The sequence below is a fragment of the Pogoniulus pusillus genome, chromosome 1 (assembly GCF_015220805.1).
Source record: "Pogoniulus pusillus isolate bPogPus1 chromosome 1, bPogPus1.pri, whole genome shotgun sequence".
Taxonomy (NCBI): domain Eukaryota; kingdom Metazoa; phylum Chordata; class Aves; order Piciformes; family Lybiidae; genus Pogoniulus; species Pogoniulus pusillus.
Window position 1 is genome coordinate 52,938,190 of NC_087264.1, and position 12,200 is coordinate 52,950,389.

The 12,200-nt window shown below is 51.0% G+C and overlaps 1 protein-coding gene across 5 annotated transcripts in view; it reads right to left on the minus strand.

Moving 5' to 3' along the window:
• Window positions 1-2,351: 2,351 nt before the first annotated feature.
• Window positions 2,352-12,200, minus strand: part of SLC1A2 (solute carrier family 1 member 2) — a 106,957-nt gene continuing 97,108 nt past the window's right edge. For all 5 annotated transcript variants that reach the window (XM_064152294.1, XM_064152304.1, XM_064152288.1 and 2 more), the window contains one exon: window positions 2,352-11,208. In XM_064152294.1, the coding sequence (XP_064008364.1) occupies window positions 11,134-11,208 (75 nt within the window). In that variant the 3' untranslated portion in view covers window positions 2,352-11,133. The remainder of the gene's footprint in view (window positions 11,209-12,200) is intronic.

Below are 12,200 nucleotides of genomic sequence, written 5' to 3' on the forward strand. Positions count from 1 at the left end.
CTTCCTAACGTCACAGTAGGACTTGGTTCGTTGGTGACTCAGAGGGCTGAGGGCCAGCTGAAGAGCTGCCAAAGCCACTTCCTGCCAGGCCTGGATTTTCTCTGGAACCTTCTCAAGTGGATGCTGGTCTTGCCTAGATTAAGAAGCGAGGAGGAAGCCCAGGGCTGTGCAGCCTGTCACACCTTGCAGCCTGGGCTTGGCTTAACGGCAGTTCTGTTATTTCTGTCCTGTGCTTCTCGGGCCCCAACTGCCAGAGCTTCCTCTCTGTGCGCAGCAGACGCCTCCTCTGCGCCACTGCTGCGTCCACGCCACTGCTGCGTCCACGCCACTGCTGCCTCCTCCGCGCCACTGCTGCCCCCGCGCCACTGCTGCCTCCTTTGCGCCACTGCTGCCCCCGCGCCACTGCTGCCTCCTCCGCGCCACTGCTGCCCCCGCGCCACTGCTGCCTCCTTTGCGCCACTGCTGCCCCCGCGCCACTGCTGCCTCCTCTGCGCCACTGCTGCCCCCACGCCACGGCTGCCTCCTCTGCGCCACTGCTGCCCCCACGCCACTGCTGCCACTGCACCACTGCTGCCTCCTCTGCACCACTGCTGCCTCCTCTGTGCCACTGCTGCCTCCTCTGCGCCACTGCTGCCCCCACGCCACTGCTGCCACTGCACCACTGCTGCCTCCTCTGCGCCACTGCTGCCTCCTCTGCGCCACTGCTGCCTCCTCTGCGCCACTGCTGCCCCTGCGCCACTGCTGCCTCCTCTGCGTCACTGCTGCCCCCGCACCACTGCTGCCTCCTCTGCGCCACTGCTGCCACTGCGCCACTGCTGCCCCCGTGCCACTGCTGCCCCCACGCCACTGCTGCCTCCGCACCACTGCTGCCTCCTCTGCGCCACTGCTGCCTCCTCCGCGCCACTGCTGCCTCCGCACCACTGCTGCCCCCGCGCCACTGCTGCCTCCTCTGCACCACTGCTGCCTCCACACCACTGCTGCCTCCTCTGCACCACTGCTGCCTCCGCACTACTGCTGCCTCCTCTGCGCCACTGCTGCCTCCGCGCCACTGCTGCCTCCTCTGCTCCACTGCTGCCTCCTCTGTGTCACTGCTGCCTCCTCTGCGCCACTGCTGCCTCCTCTGCTCCACTGCTGCCTCCGCGCCACTGCTGCCTCCTCTGCTCCACTGCTGCCTCCTCTGCGTCACTGCTGCCTCCTCTGCGCCACTGCTGCCTCCTCTGCGCCACTGCTGCCTCCGCGCCACTGCTGCCCCTGCGCCACTGCTGCCCCCGTGCCACTGCTGCCTCCGCACCACTGCTGCCCCCGTGCCACTGCTGCCTCCGTGCCACTGCTGCCTCCGCACCACTGCTGCCCCCGTGCCACTGCTCCCTCCGTGCCACTGCTCCCTCCTCTAGCAGCTCTTCAGTCACGGATTAACAGAGATGACTCTGCACAAAGTGCTGCAGGGCTTCAGCTACAGGCTTTACCTGTTACTGTTTTTAGAAAGCCTTTGAGGGAGAGGGGAAATGTTTAGCAGCCAGCAGAGGGGAGAAGGGTTTGACACCAAACTAGGAGCCATGGCTGTGCTGCCGTTCAGCCCGAGCTGGGCAGGCTGGAGAGCTGGGCAGGGGGAAATGGAATGAAATCCAACAGTGGCAAATGTAGAGTCTGGCATCTAGGAAAGAACAATCCCATGGACCAGGAGAGGTTGGAGACTGACCTGCTGGAGAGCAGCTCTTGGGAAAGGGACCTGGCAGTTCTGGTAGACAACAGGATGCCCATGAGCCAGCAATGTGCCTCTGTGGCCCAGAAGGCCAAGGGCATCCTGGGGTGAGTTAGAAGGGCTGTGGTGAGTAGATGGAAAGAGATTCTCCTGCCCCTCTACTCTGCCCTCCTGAGGCCACATCGGCAATATTGTCTCCAGTTCTGGGCCCCTCAGTTCAAGAAGCTCAGGGAACTGCTCGAGAGAGCCCAGCCCAGAGCCACCAAGCTGCTGCAGGCAGTGCAACATCTCCTGAGAGGCCAGGCTGAGGGAGCTGGGGCTGGGAGCTTGGAGCAGAGGAGCCTGAGGGGTGAGGCTTTTTGACCTTTTAGACTAAAAATGACCCAAAGTCTTCTCTAACAACCTTCTCTGCACTTCACTGCCAGGAGATGCAGTTTGTGCACCCTGGTCTTAGTCACAAAGGAGCTGAGCTGCAGCCAGCACCCTGCTGCATTTGGTGGGTACAGAGAGGGATGAGATTTCTCACACTTTGGCAAGCTCAGGGCCACCTTCTACCCACCTGTAGTTTTCAGAACAGGCAGCCTCTGGCATCAGACTGCTTTGTTTCCATTGAGCTCAGGCTGACATCAAAACTCACGGAGAGAAGCCATGAAAATTATGAACCAACATTTATTGATGATATGTACAGAAGAGGTACAACACTTAGTGAAATATTATAGCCACCACTACTTCCAGTATAGAAAGAAGGTCTAGTCTGGTTTACACAGGACAGGTACAGAGATCAGTTCACACCATAAGGAAGCAGTAGAAGCAAATGACTACTGATGGTTGTGAGGAGGAAAGGATTGGAACTACAAAAGCAGCCCCAGCCTACAAGGCATTCCAGCTATAATACACAAGAAGAGCCCACAGCTGAAGGCTTTTTATCCTCTGCACCCATTAGTTTTCAAAAGAGCCATGCTCTAGATGCTGTATACCTGGGGAGCTCTTGGAGTGTAAAGAACAGAGCAGCCTTGCCCCTCTCCACAGGAAACATCTCAAACAACCAGCTGGTGCCTGCTAACTTTCAGGAGGGGCAGGGGCTGGTAGCAGGCAGTGTGCGGGGCTGGAGCCTGCGGGTCACCTTGGAGAGTGGCATGGGGCTCACCAAGAGGATGCTTCCCATGCTTTGGGCCTGATAGGAGCCGCTGACAGGGAATGAGACCCAGGCCTGGTATCTGGAAATCAATCAGCTTCTTCTTGCTATCCCAAGCTCTTTCAGAAACACCTTCAGATTTTGCCCCAGAAAGGTTTTATTCTCTGCCAGACCTGAACTGCAGTCCCGATTTCAGCAGGTTCGTGCAGCTGACTCCATAGCTCACATGTCTGCTTCATGATCAGACACACCTTTAGGAACTAACAGGCCTGGACGACCAACAGAGTAGCTCCAGAAACATCTAGCTTTGCAGTCAATTTCTAATTACCATTAGCATCCTTTTTAACAGGGAAAGGAAGCACATCTTTGCCCGTGAGCATGTTCGTTTTCCTCAGAGACTGCTCCTGTGAAGGGGACGAGGCACAGCTTCCTACTTGGACTTCTCGGGCACTCTGGAGACCACTGGCAGGCCCCTGCTGCCCTGCAGCCTCGGCCAGCCGTCTGACTGCCCTTGCCTGTAGTCAAGGAGAAGCTGGCAGTGACTCGGAGGGAAGCTGCAATGTGACTGAAGGCTGATTGCTGTGCGCTGCACCGAGAGCCAAAAGCAGCCAGCGGGAAAGTGGCTGCCTGGGTCTGCCCTTCCTCCCTCTGACAGTGTGAGCAGGAGCTTGCTAACACTCTGGTGAGAGAGTCCCAGCATGGCAAGTGAAGGAGAAGAGCACAAAGCAGAAGCTCATCGCTCTAGGTGAGCATCAGCTCCTCCTGCACTGCCAGGGCAGCAGAAGCTCATCGCTCTAGGTGAGCATCAGCTCCTCCTGCACTGCCAGGGCAGCAGAGCTCTGCTGGCATCGCAGCCACGTGGGTGCCTGCACGCCCCAGGGCGCTGAGATAGCTGAACTCCAAGCAGGACAGATTTATAGCAGCTGGGCTGCAGGCGTGGTTCTGAATGCTACCAGAACAGGATGCTCCGTAAGAGACAGCCCAAGCAATTACTAAGCTGTGGGAGCTAATCAGCTGAAGGGCTAAAAGGAAAGGAGCCCAGAGGAGAACCAAGTTTTAGAAACAATCTAATTTTCTACTATGGCTCAGTACACAGAAACAGTTAAATTAAGTTCAAGCACTGCTAGCATGCAGTCTACAGCATTTCACTGAAATTACCTGTGGAGAGCTACACTACCTACACTGAGTGCAGAGAGGCACTGGACATCATGCTTCAACAAAATGTCAAAACTGGGATCAAGAAGGTTTTACAGCTAGTAGTAACTCAGCACTATTCTACCTGCAGTTCCTACTAAGAGACCCCCTGGTATATCTGCTTGAAAACACGAGGAAGAGATTCAATACAAAGGTAGATCAACACACTGCCTACAGCTATGGCTACCAGAAGTTCAGTCTCCAAAACCTCAGCAGAATTCCGTGGCCCCATGGATTTCAGAATAGTTGAACAGAGACTCGGTCTCAGAGAATCATGGAATGGCTGAGGGGTGGGAAAGACCTTGGAGATCATCCACTCCAACCTCAGCCACACTGGGACAGCAAGCTTGCTGTTCAAGAGCTGCAGGCCATAAAATATTTTGGTTTCTATACAAATGAATATTTATATTAAGTTTTTATTTTTATTCCTTTATAAACATTTCCTTGTCAATTAAATAGTAATTATTCTAGCCACGGCCTTCACACCAACAGGGGTTTGCCTAAAATGGGAGCTGATGGCCAGAGTAGAGAAGCAACTCTCACTTGTCCTGGTCAAAAACAAAAGTAGTGGTTGTTTTCTTTCAAATACATAAGAAAGCAGGAGGTATTTGTAGGGATGCTACCCAACGACATTGGTCCCATGGGGATGCTTTTGGTCCCTTTTCAAGAAGGCAAAGGCAAGCAGCCAAATTGTGAGCTCTTTCCATCAGCTTAACTCACAGGTAGAGTGGGGATCTGATAACAGGGCTTTGCTATCAGGAGCTCCAGTCCTCTGTAAGCTGTATTCCGAGCCAGGCAGTTATGGATGGGCAGATCCTGAGGAAGAGCTACAGGATTTGGCAACATGAACACCAGGAGAAATGACAAAGGAGAGGGACGATTGCCCAAGACAGTCAATCTAGAAGATTGTTCAGGTTATTATAACATTGTTCCATAATGAACTGCAGCATTTAAGGACATTTTGAAATTCCTATTTGCTTCTTGAATTTTGTGCTTAGTTTATAACCCATCCCTAAACATAACACGAGAAAAAAATACTTCATCCATTCTAAAGGTTGTAAGAAAACTGGGTTTGTCCTAAGGGACCTTGAAAGGATTATCCCCTACCTCACACAGCCATATAGAAAACAGCATTAGAAAATATCAGCGTTGTCTGTAAAGTACAGATACTACATCATTTAGTTCAGTCTACACTTGAGAACAAGTACAAACCCCTAAACCCTGCGTTAATAACTCAACCAGCACCGAGCAGCTAATAGTTAACAGCAGAAACACAAACACGGCTTTTTCTCATGCATTCTACATGCTGGGGTTGACACCAGAGCACCCAGGGAACGGGATACACTTCCTCAAGGAGCAGGGTGGAAGGAAGGATATGCCATGGTCTTTAGGAAGGGAGGACTACCCGCAGGCCACGAGAACTCACAAGTCCGTACGAAACACCGCCATGGAAACGCAATCATCTGCAACACTGACTGCAAGGTCAAGTTATAAACACAGTTTGCATACGGTCCTTAAAAACAAACACAGAACAATAGAAAAGAATGATACAAATATCCCTGCTAACCACGTTACTTATGTACAAAGCAATATACAGGTACCGGGGAAATCCAAGGGGTTCGAGCCAAGGACTTCAATCCAAGGTTTCCCCTTGTGTCAGGCTGGGTGCCGCGGAGCAGCGCTAAAAACAACTGGCAGGACACCTGAACTTTGCCAAATCAGGCTGGAAGGACTGGACACTGGCAGAGAGCAGCCTTGGCTCTGCAGCACAATTGCTTAGAAGGGATCAAAGGGTAGGTAAAGTGAGAAATCTCCCAGGTCTTTTTGCCTCCCCACATCCTGCGTTCGCCCACTGTCTTACTCCCATCCTGGACTAGCAGAGCCCTACTCAGTGGTTCGGTTATGTGCTCTAGGATTTGTCAACGTTTGGAGCCTGGGTTTTCCATGAGACTCATAGCTGCAATGGTACAACCACCTTAGCCATTAGGACTTGTACCAACCCTGTAGTGGCAAGTCACCAGGTGTCCCCTGAGCAGGGGAAGATGTCCCTGGGATGGTGGGCACATGTGCGTAACGGCTCCTCCAAGCCTTGTGCCAGGGAGCCCACTCATACAAGAACTGCCAGCACCTAGGCATCAACAGCAGTTTGACTCCTTCACACCAAAAGATTCCAAGTGTGATCAGGAAGAAAGAGAGAAGTACCCACTGTGCAGGCTGTACTCAGGCACTGTTGCTAGGCTCTGTATGAGGAGCCCTGCCTTGGGGTGCCTTAGTCTGTGCTTTGTCTGAGGACTATGAGGAGAGGCAGCCTTGGAGTGTGTGGGAAGAAAGCTCAGTGACTCTGGAAGGAATTTGCATTAAATCCATGGTTTCAGGTGAACATGAGCAAGAACACAACACTGGCAGAAGGAACAAACCACAGTGGAGCTGGACTGTCTTCTTTGACACTTCAGTACTGCAATTCCCTTTTCTACCCAAAGGAAGATGGGTAAATATTTTTCCTGCAAAGTCATCAATGCAATTGGAGAGAAGAAAATAACTTATCTTCCCAAGAGGGCTTTCTGCTGGGAACAGGAGCTTCTACATAGTCCTATGTGGTGAACTGCAGCTGAGGTGAATGGTCCCAATGGGCTGCATACCTACTGGCATTGCTAATACCAGAGAATTTTTCCTTGTGGCTTCAGAAGTCACAGTAATAAAAGCAAGGAAAGTCTTCTGGCTCATAACAGAGTAGAATTACAGTACATTTGTTATAAAGTGCCCTTGTTTATCCTCCTGGAAATGAATGCAAGTGCAGCAATGACAAGAGACGACCAGAACGTCAGGAAATAAGAAACAGATGAACCTTTACTGCTCCACACAAGGTTTTGTTGCTTTTGCTTTTTTTTCTGAGCCCAGTACTAAAGCTCAGATTCTTTTCAAAGACAGTTACAGAAATGAATGTCAGAGGTGAGGTTTAACACTGCTTGAGGTTTGGAGGACGGCTGCTGTGTTGCTACAACAAGGGTGTAACAACACAAGTGAAAGCGAGGAAGCAAAGACAATTGCCAGAACGGATTTGCTCAAACGCTGCTGCTGCTGCTGCAGCTCCTCAGAAGGGCAAGTTACCCTTCTGAGTATCTGCTTGCTGGAAAACTAACAGCCCATTTTAAAGGGGCACAAAGTTTGTAATCCCAAGGCTTTGAGCTGTATCTCTGGGAATAAGTGGAAAGCAAAACAACAGCAACAAAAAAAAAGGTGGTGCCAGTGATCCTTTCTGTTGTGTTGAGCTTTAAATTCATTGCTGGACTCCTAGCCTAGAAACAGTTAGGGGGGGAAAGGGCAAAAAAAGAAGCACCCTGGTTGAAATAATTTGGATGTGATAATCACTGTCAGTATAAATGGCAGACAAAGGCTCTTGCCTGGGACAGGATTGTGAAATGTCTTGAACCTAACAGAGACGGGAAGGGACTCACCCTTTCCTGCAGGCCTGTGACTGCTGTAGGTTTTAGCACGGCTTTCATCTAGCCTGAACACTGCGGGCCTGGCACAGCTCACATGGCTTATCCTCTACCTGTCTGGAGTACTTTTGTGGTGCGAGACCCACACGTGTTTCTCACCGCGCTGCTGCAACCTTCCCCCTCTGAGCAGCAGAGACAAACTCAGCAGCGAAGTGCTCCACCTCTTCTGCAGTTTGAACGCACTACCTGCTTCCCTCTTTGTGAGTGGCCCACTTCGCTCCTGCAGCAAATGCAGAAGCCTGTACTTAATTAAGCATGCAATTAACAGAGTCTTTGCCTGGCCTAGACTTTCCTCTGTGCCATCTCTGAGCAATCCAAAGCATATCACAGCTGCACAGACGAGGGTGCAGGGAACCGATGGAAGCGGCAAACGAGATGAATACAGGCAGAAAGGTCAATTTGTTTAGGACCTACACAGACAACGAATCACTTCCCGCTGTGCTTCTCCTTCCACTTTGCCACCCCAGCACTGCAAAGAAGCACCAAAGATTTGCCAGATGCAAACGAATGCACCAACACTCCTGGAGAACCCCAGCAAAGACTGGGCAGCCACTGGCGCCGCCTGCTGAACTGTGACCCCTGGATTAGCTGCGGCCGCCGCCCCCTGGGTTATTTTCTGTTTATGTAGTTAAGTAGCAACCCATGCTCATGTGGAATGAGCAAATCAAGAGATGCAAGCCAAGGAGTGAGCTACATTTTCCCAGAGCGATGGAAAGCTCTTTGATTGTTAAATAGAAAGCTGTGCTGGAGTAACATCATATTCAATGTTCAGTCAAGCTAAAAGCAGAGCAAACAACATTTCTCCTTCTGCCACGTCCACGGCCCAACAGAGCAATCCCATTGCAATTGCCTTCTGGCACATCCCTGAGTTACTGTAGCTACAGAACAACTATTCCAAAAATCACAGCCTGCTATTCTAGTCCTATCAAAGACCCAAATTTATTCTGCCTTACGTGGGTGAGGTTCCTCCAGCATCTCATTCCTCCCTCCCCTAGTCTCCATCCAAAGCAGCCCTCTTCAAAGGACGGCACGTCCCGGGCGGCTAAGCGTTAAGCACAGCCTAAGTGTTTCTCAGTCTGCAGTGCTGGGGGGCTGCCTAGTCACATGTTGCTGGCATTCCCATTTGTTTCCAACTGCTGAACAGTTACAAATGACAGCTGAAAGGGTATGGACCAGCTCTCTAAATCTACTTCCAAGGTAAGCAGTAGATGTGGCTGCTCCTGAGGAGCCGGTATGGTGAGGAGGATGGAAAGTCATCCATTAAAGGGTAAGCTGTGCCATGGACCAGCTCGAGAACGCTGCTTAGAAACTGGGCCAAGCACTGTCTGCTATCTGTGGCTGCAACTAGCACCCAAGTCACAGCAAATGCCCCCCAGAGCAGGGACCGTTTCAGAGCGCCCCCACACCAGCCCAGGCAGCCTTCTGGCACGAAGCCAGCAGGAAACGCCTTCGAGTGCAAACCGGGAGCAGCAGCAGCTGGCTGGAGGGGAATTCTGGACATGTCATAGCAATGACTGAAGACAAGAGAAGACAACCTGCCCACCACAGCTATGAAGGCCTTAGAATGCCTCCCCTCGCAAAGGAAAACCCTTGAAATGCTTCAGGAGGCCACTGGAGAAGGTCTCCACCTCAAGCACAGGTGCAAGTCTGCAGAAAGAATTGAGAGGGGCTCAGTGTTTGTTCAATTCCAGAGGCCATTTGCTGAAGGTTGTAGGTGCAGCATGCAAGTGAGGCAGGGGAATACATCATCAAAGCACACACTCAGGTGAGGGCTGCCCTGACAGTGGGCTTGATCTTGCACACCCTCAGTCATCCAAGTAGCCTTGGCTGCTAGCTCAGGCCCATGTGCATTTTCAGATGCATTTCTAGACATGCAGGTGAGCAAAAGCAGATTGTATCTGAACAGCTCTGAGGGTGCCAAGAGCCAGTCTGCAGTGAAACAGGCAGCTCCTGTTTAAGCCCACGGCAGGCCTGGGCACAGACACCACAAGGGCCTGCTTCTCTCCGGGTTTCAGCTCTGTTTTCTGCCATTTTTAAGTTCACCAGACCTTCGTATTCTGACCCATTCTGAGAAGCTCTGAGTGCTCTCCCCGGAGCTGCACAAAGCTGGATGCGTGGGCAGAGCCTCCCAAGGCCACGTGGCTCAGCTTTGCTACAGCACATTGCTAATAGCATAATGGCATTGACCAGTGTCTTAATACTGCTGAGTACTAGCAAGCACCTTTAAAAACCCCTCACAGGGTGCTTACTGTGGCTGCAATTTCTTCTTGCCAGGTGAGTCAGTTACACTATGCTGCCAAAACACTAAGCTGCTAATTCAGATACCATGTGCTCTAAGAAAGGGTTCTCTGAAGCTTTGTATGAATTGTTACTCTGAAAGAGAGAGATGTGTAATGAATGTTCTCACTTACATCCTGAAATTCTGATTGGTTATTCCATCAGTTCTAACCCTGGCCAAATTCTTTCACCCTTCTCTGGAATTAGGCTTAGCAAATATTCAGGATTTAGCCATGCTCTGAAACACTTGAAAAGTGGCTTTCACTTCATATCCAATGCTACTGAAACTTCAAGTTTCTTAGAGTAATGGCTTCAGAATTTGTTTAGAGCTCCTTATAAAGTCCTCAGTCATGGCATCCACAATCAACCTCAGTAGCACCTTACTTGAGTAGTCCTGTCCCCCCGGCACCAGCAAAGCAGGGGCAATCGTAAGGTGCTACCTCGTTTGACAAAGAATGGCATAACTTCAGCCCACGGCATTCTGTGTTTTGCACATCAGGCACAGCATCAGTGAAGGAACTCCCCCTGCAGCAACGCTGCCTTGTGCTGCCTGATGCACTGTGGTCACAAAGCTGCACAGCCCCATTGCAAAGGAAAGGCTGCACCTGCCCTGGGACAGCTGACAAAAACACATCACATGCACACAGACACCTAAGGTGCTGTTGGGATGCTAAAGTATTGTCCTGACCTAACAAAATGCCTGCTAGCATTTATTGACCTCTACGCATTCATCTTGCCCCTGGATCTAAGCTCAGTTCAAAGTACAACTAGGCACGAAAATACAGTGCTTGTTATTGTGAGAACAAACAGAAACCTTGCTGGAGATTGCCAAAAGATGCTGCAGCCACACAGCGCCAAACAGCCCAGGAGTGCCACAAGGGCCAGCAGAACACTGGGAGGCCCAGTGGTGGTGTGCTTCTCCCCTGCCTGTGAGCCTGAGCAGCTGCAGTGAACTCTGCTGGCACCTGGATCTTCCCACGTTGCAGCATTTTACATTCTCTGTGTCTGGAACAAGAGGCAAAAGCACATGGCACTGCACGGAGCACTGCACGGAGCACTGCACGGCACTGCACGGGGCGCTCTGCAGCTGCACCGTCCGCACAGCAGCGCCAGGGAGACGGCTGGGGACGCAGCAGGGCTTGGCAAAGACACTAGAGGAGCTCGGTGACATCTTTGCTAAGTTTCAGTTAAGGAATTAAGTAAGCAGAAACTGTGGCTGTTAAACAGGAAACAAAAAAGGAGAGAGAAATCTTCTTTAATGGTGATATCTTTTGCCAGGAGAGAGCTTCAGGGCTTATTAAAGGTGGAGCTAGGAACCTCTTCCTTTAGTTCTCACGTTTCCAAGGCTCTTCTTCAACAACACTGAAGTCTGCAGATTTGCCATTGGTTGCCAGTGTGACCTGCAAGTAATTATCATCAACAACCAACTTAAAGGCCAAGGCACTTTGACAAGAGAAGTCATGAGCTGTGCGTGGGGGGTGGTGAGAGTGGCAGGAGTTACCTGCACTGCAGCTCACATCTTTTTATTCACAGTTCACAACGCTCCCACCTCCTGAGATTGCTGCCCATTAGTACACTGATTAGAAAGCATCAGCACCAGCAGAGAAGTCCCACACTTCTTAGCCTTTGCTGGAGAGTTGCTTTAATATCTGAAGGGGCCTACAAGAAAGCTGGGGAGGGACTTTTTAGGGTGTCAGGTAGTGATAGGGGGAATGGATTCAAGCTAGAGGAGGGCAGATTTAGACTGGATGTTAGGAAGAAGTTCTTCACCATAAAGGTGGTGAGAGACTGGCACAGGTTGCCCAGGGAGGTGGTGGAAGCTTCATCCCTGGATGTTTTTAAGGCCAGGGTGGATGTGGCTCTGGGCAACCTGATCTAGTGTGAGGTGTCCCTGCCCATGGCAGGGGGCTTGGAACAGGATGATGCTTGGGGGGTCCCTTCCAGCCCTGACAATTGTGTGATTCTGTAATATAAATAACTTCTGCTTTTACTTCTCTCTATCTCCTACAGATTTCTGTGGGTTATTTAAAATACATATATATTTATTTAATGGAGGAAGTCAGTGGAATTCCTTAGCAAACCAGGATACCTGATGGAAGGGCAAGAGCAATACGCAGGGCCAGAACAAGCATCGAGATGTATCTATACAAATTCACCTACAGTTACCTGCAAAGAAATGGAGGACAAGAGATGCTGGCAAAATGTTGTTCATGATCCTGCCACTTCTAACAAAGCAGTGGAAGGTTTTGATTATGAGCTAGATGAAAAACTCAGAGCAGTGCTACGTTCACCTCACCCAGACTACAGCAAACCACCACTCAAGAGATGTGCTGGACTTTTTTGGTTCTACCAGCTGCCAGGGAACACTGACCAGGACACAGCAGCCCACAGA